Source organism: Puntigrus tetrazona, chromosome 24 (genome assembly GCF_018831695.1).
Source record: "Puntigrus tetrazona isolate hp1 chromosome 24, ASM1883169v1, whole genome shotgun sequence".
NCBI lineage: Eukaryota > Metazoa > Chordata > Actinopteri > Cypriniformes > Cyprinidae > Puntigrus > Puntigrus tetrazona.
In genome coordinates, this window is record NC_056722.1 from 5,788,429 (window position 1) to 5,795,928 (window position 7,500).

At 41.3% G+C, this 7,500-nt stretch overlaps 1 protein-coding gene across 6 annotated transcripts in view; it reads left to right on the plus strand.

Moving 5' to 3' along the window:
• The window catches only part of epb41l3a (erythrocyte membrane protein band 4.1-like 3a), a 43,595-nt gene that overhangs the window by 23,433 nt on the left and 12,662 nt on the right, over positions 1-7,500 (plus strand). For 3 of the 6 annotated variants that reach the window (XM_043226658.1, XM_043226654.1, XM_043226656.1), the window contains 6 exons: positions 275-427; positions 512-609; positions 687-862; positions 4,401-4,627; positions 5,447-5,494; positions 5,804-5,839. In XM_043226658.1, coding sequence (XP_043082593.1) covers positions 275-427; positions 512-609; positions 687-862; positions 4,401-4,627; positions 5,447-5,494; positions 5,804-5,839 — 738 coding nt within the window. Of the gene's footprint in view, positions 1-274; positions 428-511; positions 610-686; positions 863-3,039; positions 3,097-4,400; positions 4,628-5,446; positions 5,495-5,803; positions 5,840-7,500 lie in introns of all 6 variants that reach the window. The other 3 variants (XM_043226657.1, XM_043226653.1, XM_043226655.1) reach the window with 2 other exon arrangements.

Here is a 7,500-nt window from a genome sequence, read left to right on the forward strand (position 1 = left end):
TGCTGAACGAAGCTTTCAGTAGCATTACACATGCGAGATTTGTGAATGCGGTGATGAATAGAGATAATGACTGAAAATACCTGCCTCTCAGAGGTTCAGATGAGAAGATGGATCCACTTCCAGTTTACCGCACAAACACATGACCACATCACAGTAACTCTCTCTGTTCCTCTCAGGCCTAAAGGCTTCCACTCATTCATTTAGAAACCACGCGTTTGTTTGTGCATGACTGTGTGATGATGATTGGCACCTCTCTAATCCAATGGTTGGTCAGGATTCAGAGGGGGTGGAGATCATGTTGGGCGTGTGTTCCTCCGGGCTCCTCATCTACCGTGACAGACTTCGCATCAACCGCTTCGCCTGGCCCAAAGTCCTCAAGATCTCCTACAAACGCAATAACTTCTACATCAAGATCCGTCCAGGCGAGGTGAGAACGTCATCAGGTCTTCTCCAGGTCACCCTCACGGTTCTGGTGAAGTTTGCTGACCTGAGAACGTTTGTTTGTCTCTAGTTTGAACAGTTTGAAAGCACGATAGGCTTTAAACTACCCAACCACAGAGCGGCCAAGAGACTGTGGAAGGTTTGTGTGGAGCATCACACGTTCTTCAGGTCTGTGGAGGTTCCTGTTCTTGTGTGTGTTCTCTGTGTTCTGTGCTCACTGGTAATCACGGCTTGCATCTCGACAGGTTGGTTTCTCCGGAGACTCCTCCTAAGAAGTTCCTCACGCTGGGCTCTAAGTTCCGTTACAGCGGCAGAACTCAGGCTCAGACCAGACGGGCCAGTTCCCAGATCGTACGTCCGGCTCCGTACTTCGAGCGCTCCACCAGCAAGCGCTACACCATGTCACGCAGTCTGGATGGAGGTGTGTTTGCTTTTGTTTCTCCTTCAAGGTGCATTATGGGATGAGCTTATTTAGTTATAGGATGATGTTGACAAGGATTGTCTATCTATCTATCTATCTATCTATCTATCTATCTATCTATCTATCTATCTATCTATCTGTCTGTCTGTCTGTCTGTCTGTCTGTCTGTCTATCTATCTATCTATCTATCTATCTATCTATCTATCTATCTATCTATCTATCTATCTATCTATCTATCTGTCTATCTATTTATCTTTCTATCTATCTATCTATCTATCTATCTATCTATCTATCTATCTATCTATCTATCTATCTATCTATCTATCTATCTATCTTTCTATCTATCTTTCTATCTATCTATCTATCTATCTATCTATCTATCTATCTATCTATCTATCTTATCTATCTATCTATCTATCTATCTATCTATCTATCTATCTATCTATCTATCTATCTATCTATCTGTCTATCTATTTATCTTTCTATCTATCTATCTATCTATCTATCTATCTATCTATCTATCTATCTATCTATCTATCTTTCTATCTATCTTTCTATCTATCTATCTATCTATCTATCTATCTATCTATCTATCTATCTATCTATCTTATCTATCTATCTATCTATCTATCTATCTATCTATCTATCTATCTATCTATCTATCTATCTATCTGTCTGTCTGTCTGTCTGTCTGTCGTCTGTTCGCCTGGCTGTCGTTAGTCTGTCTGTCCATTGTTTGTCTGTTGTCTGTTGTCTGTCGTCTGTTTGTCTGTCTGTCTGTTGTCTGTCTGTTGTCTGTCGTCTGTTTGTCTGTCTGTCGTCTGTCTGTCTGTCGTTTGTCTGTCGTTTGTTTGTCTGTCTGTCTGTTCTTTGTCTGTCTGTCTGTCGTCTGTTCGTCTGTCTGTTTTTTGTCTGCTTGCTATTTGTCTGTCGTTCGTCATCTTTCTGTCTGTCATTTATTTGTCTATCTATCTATCTATCTATCTATCTATCTATCTATCTATCTATCTATCTATCTATCTATCTGTCTATCTGTCTGCTTTTCATCTATTTGTCTTTCTGTCGTCTGTCTGTCTTTTGTTTGTCTGTCTGTATTCTGTAGATATGTAATGTGAGCCATTTTTCCTTTGAAACTTTAGCAAAACTAGTGATATATGCTTGTGATTATATCAGATGGCTCATGTTTGTCTGTTGTTCGCCTGACGTCTTCATCTCATTGAGTGTCTTTCATCTGCTTTGCTGGACTTCCTGTTTTCTCCTCCTCCTCTGTATCAGTCATTAGTAGACGTCTGTTTCCTCCGAACAGCCCGGTTTTATTTTGTCTTGCGTTATGAAAGAGTTTTCATACAGAAGCGAGGCTCGCTGCAGGACAGGGATTTTCGGCTCATTAACCTGTAATCTCGGCTCCTGAGGCCTGGAACGCGTTTGTTTCATTTCCTGCTTCTGGTTTAATTGGAGAATTTCTGTTGTGTTGCAGCATAAAGCCGGCGGTCTCAGAACACATTACTGTGCCGCTCGTGAATACTAACACGTGATTCACAGAAAGAATGGGTGTGTTTAGTGTAGAGTGTGTGCTGCATCTTTAATTATCTCTTCTCGTTAAACGTCTGATTAAATTAATCAAACATCATCATCATGGGTTTCTATGCTTAATTTAGAAAGATAAAGCCTTAGCTTTTTGAAAAGTTAGAGAATATTCATTATCTTGATACAGTGTTTGATACAGTGACCTTATCAAGTATTTGGACACTTCAGTCACACACATAAATATCTGAATGTCACTGCATCAAAATATATTTCTTTGTGTTGAATTAGTGGATGAGATAATTCAGAGATTCTCTCTGTCTGTGGTTTGTTTTTGTTATGTTTATAATTTTTAATTTTTTAAAAATGTGTCTATACAATGTTATTACTAATTTCAGAAAGTTATTTTGTACAGCAAGTTGTGATATTTTTGCATATTTATTAAGACTACACAAAATGAAGAAGTTTGATGTTAATGAAGAGAAGCTATCCTGTAGATCCGGACACTGATGAAGGACATTCAGATTATAAATGTGACTGAGGTGAATAGACATGTGATCTAGTCTGACGTGCGCTAGTGTCTGTGATGCTGTGTTTGCTCAGATGTGTGTGTGTGTGTGTGTGTGTGTGTGTGTGTGTGTGAATCTCCTCAGCTCAGCGGACGCCAGTCAACACAGCGACAGTCAATGTAAATGGCACTAGAGCGACAGGTAGAGCCGTTTCTCTGTATCCCTGACGCTTGTAGATACAGGAGCCTCTCGTCTGCTTGTTTGACCCTGATGGTTTGAGGTTGCATGCGGCGGCATGGGCTGCTGCTCCAGCGCACTTCTGCTTCAGACACCTTTGATTTTGCACATGCTGTGGCTGCCTCGGTGTTTTATAATCACTGAGATACTAATAGTTATTTTTAATATTTTCAATTAGTTTTTTATTTTATATTTTATAGTTTTTTTAATTGTGTTTTTATTTTTATAATTAGTGTGTAGTTTTATTAATTAGTAACTTTAATAACCCCGTCGGATGGCTGTGTTTGTGAATGTCTCTGAACAGCCTGGTTAAAATAAGTCATTAAGCCAAAAATAAACCATGTGTTTCTTCTTTCTGGTTTATATGAGTCTGTATCTCTTCTCTCTGAAACATCATTATATGTGCATCACTGTTCTGTTTTATTAATTGATGCATATTAAAGGCAAAAAAGAGCAAAACTAGCTCTGCATCACTTAACCAGCATCACGTTCAGACTCAGGTCTTGTGTAGAAATCACTCAACATTGTACCGCGGTACAATCATCAGTAATTACAGCTTCTTTAGAGCTTTTAGAGCAACAGCCGGTGAATCCCAGTGAATCCCTCGCCATCACGTCAAGGTGCAATGATTTCTTTTGTAAACTTTGTGGGAAAAATTGTGTGGAGTATGAGTACAGAGACAGTAAATGCAGCAATGCAAGGGTTTATTTCTCCAGAAACAGTCATTTAGTTTTTTTGCTTGATTGTTTCCCAGCTTCTCTTTGATGATTATAAATAAACTTGTTCTCATAAACGACCTCTGTGATGACTGACTAACCTCTTCACATGTAACTGAATGAGCATACTTTCCTGTGTTCATGTTTGCGTGTGTGTGTGTGTGTGTGTGTGTGTGTGTGTGTGCTTTCACTATGCTCAGCTCATGCTTATGACATCACAACCCTGAAGATTCATGATTTCCTATTAGTTTATTTGATTAAATGTGTTTTCTTAGTGTACTGAAGTATTTTGTTTCAGAAAAAAAGTCTAGATTTATAAACGATATATAATCAAAAATTACAGCAAAAGAAATTAATATACATAATGTGTGCAAATATTATATTTTAAGTAAACAATCAAAGGCAATAGTAAACATGCAGAATAAAATAATTTTGCAGTCTTATTTCTGTGATATAATGCAGGCAGTATTTGTTGCAGTGAATATAAATACAGCACTGACCTCTGTGTGTGTGTGTGTGTGTGTGTGTGTGTGTGTGTGTGTGTGTTTGTAGAGATGGGTACGGCCTTGTACGGAGCAGCCAAAGGCATTGCCATGAGTGACCTCATCACCACTGTAACACCAGAGAAGAAAGTCGAGGAGACGCGCGAGGAGGAGCGTGAAGAGACTCCACCGGTGCTGGTGGAGAGTGTGGAGGCGCTGGAGGAAGAGGACGAGACCACGAAAGCCACGGAACTATCACTGCCGAGCCCACCGACACCAGCCCGACAGGACACGCGGGTAAACTAACACTAACTGACCCACCCACACTAACGCTAACTGACCCACCGACACCGGCCCGACAGGACACGCGGGTAAACTAACAGCAACCGACCCACCCACACTAACTGACCCACCGACACCGGCCCGACAGGACACGCGGGTAAACTAACAGCAACCGACCCTCCCACACTAACGCTAACTGACCCACCGACACCGGCCCGACAGGACACACGGGTAAACTAACACTAACTGACCCACCCACACTAACGCTAACTGACCCACCGACACCGGCCCGACAGGACACGCGGGTAAACTAACAGCAACCGACCCTCCCACACTAACGCTAACTGACCCACCGACACCGGCCCGACAGGACACGCGGGTAAACTAACAGCAACCGACCCACCCACACTAACTGACCCACCGGCCCGACAGGACACGCGGGTAAACTAACACTAACTGACCCACCCACACTAACACTAACTGACCCACCCACACCGGCTTGACAAGACGCACATGTTAACTAACACTAAATGACCCACTGACACTAGCCTGACAGGACACACAGGTAAACTAACACTAACTGACCCACCCACACCGGCCTGACAGGACATACGGGTAAACTAACACTAACACTAACTAATGCTAACTAACCTACCAACACTGGCCTAACAGGAAACACTGGTAAACAGACTCTAACTAATGTTACCCACACCGTTAATTATATGTGTATACTAACACTAACTAATCCACCAACACTGACTAGACAGGAAATATGAGTAACTAACCTAACTAACAGCTGTGCTTCTCTGTGTGTTCATGCTTCCTCTGGATCAGACTGATCTCACAGACACTGCTGTCGATGGAGAGTTAACCGCCACCGAGGTTTGTGATCTGAGTAATGACCGACGGGATCAGATCTCTGACGTCTGAAAATCAAGCAGAATAACAAGAATGCAGTGAACGATTGCAATAATTAGATTCCTCATTAAGATGTGGCAGGGTTGTTGATGTTCTTATTAAACGTTAATCTGATAATGACTAATAATCATAAATGATCTTCTGGAGATGGAAACATTAAGCCTGTGATGTTAATGAGTTTAGCCTCATGTTGATCCCAAACGTCTCGTTCCTTCATCTCAGCGTTTACTCTCACGTGTCATCATTTCACACACTTCTTATGTGTTTGTGCAGTCGGATCAGGAGGACGAATCTGAAGCAAAGACGCAGGTAAGATTCTGCAGTCTGTGCTTATATATCAAAACAAAACACAAATACTCTGTAAAGGTGTAAATAAAGATGAGTAGAGTAGGTTTTAAAAGAAAACACTATTTTAGTATTTCTGCGTTGGTGCTTGCCATTTATTCATAATTATTTGTGAAACTTACTAGTGATTTCTGACTAAAAATTGTTGTAAAAATAAATCCATACCAAATTTGTTAATGCACATTGATACAAAAAAGTAAAAAGTTTTCTCACTCAGAAATGTCATAAATAATTAGAGTAACACACTCAATTAAATGTGAATGCATATTAAAATAAAAAATACTTTTATTAACTTTTTACATTTGTTTTTATAATAATATTGTATAAATAATATTTTATAAATATTATCATTTATTAAAATATGTATATAAATATGTCTAATAAATACTGTGTATACAATATACTCATTATAATTAGTCTTGAGGTCCTGAATCTGTATATAGAGATTATTATATATTCAATCTCTCATTGAGACACTTATTCTGTATGGTGTGTGTCTGAGTGTGTGAGATGTGTGTGTCTGAGTGTGTGAGATGTGTGTGTCTGAGTGTGTGAGATGTGTGTGTCTGAGTGTGTGAGATGTGTGTGTCTGAGTGTGTGAGATGTGTGTGTCTGAGTGTGTGAGATGTGTGTGAGATGTGTGTGTCTGAGTGTGTGAGATGTGTGTGTCTGAGTGTGTGAGATGTGTGTGTCTGAGTGTGTGAGATGTGTGTGTCTGAGTGTGTGAGTGTGTGATGTGTGTGTCTGAGCGTGTGAGATGTGTGTGTGTCTGAGCGTGTGAGATGTGTGTGTCTGAGTGTGTGAGATGTGTGTGTCTGAGTGTGTGAGATGTGTGTGTCTGAGTGTGTGAGATGTGTGTGTCTGAGTGTGTGAGATGTGTGTGTCTGAACGTGTGAGATGTGTGTGTCTGAGTGTGTGAGATGTGTGTCTGAGTGTGTGAGATGTGTGTGTCTGAGTGTGTGAGATGTGTGTGTCTGAGTGTGTGAGATGTGTGTGTCTGAGCGTGTGAGATGTGTGTGTCTGAGTGTGTGAGATGTGTGTGTCTGAGTGTGTGAGATGTGTGTGTCTGAGTGTGTGAGATGTGTGTGTCTGAGTGTGTGAGATGTGTGTGTCTGAGTGTGTGAGACGTGTGTGTCTGAGTGTGTGAGATGTGTGTGTCTGAGTGTGTGAGAGATGTGTGTGTCTGAGTGTGTGTGTGTCTGAGCGTGTGAGATGTGTGTGTCTGAGTGTGTGAGATGTGTGTGTCTGAGTGTGTGAGATGTGTGTGAGATGTGTGTGTCTGAGTGTGTGAGATGTGTGTGTCTGAGTGTGTGAGATGTGTGTGTCTGAGTGTGTGAGATGTGTGTGTCTGTGTGAGTGTGTGAGAGATGTGTGTCTGAGTGTGTGAGATGTGTGTGTCTGAGAGATGTGTGTGTCTGAGTGTGTGAGATGTGTGTGAGAGTGTGTGTGTCTGTGTGTCTGAGTGTGTGAGATGTGTGTGTGTGTGAGCGTGTGAGATGTGTGTGTGTCTGAGTGTGTGAGATGTGTGTGTCTGAGTGTGTGAGATGTGTGTGTCTGAGTGTGTGAGATGTGTGTGTCTGAGTGTGTGAGATGTGTGTGTCTGAGTGTGTGAGATGTGTGTGTCT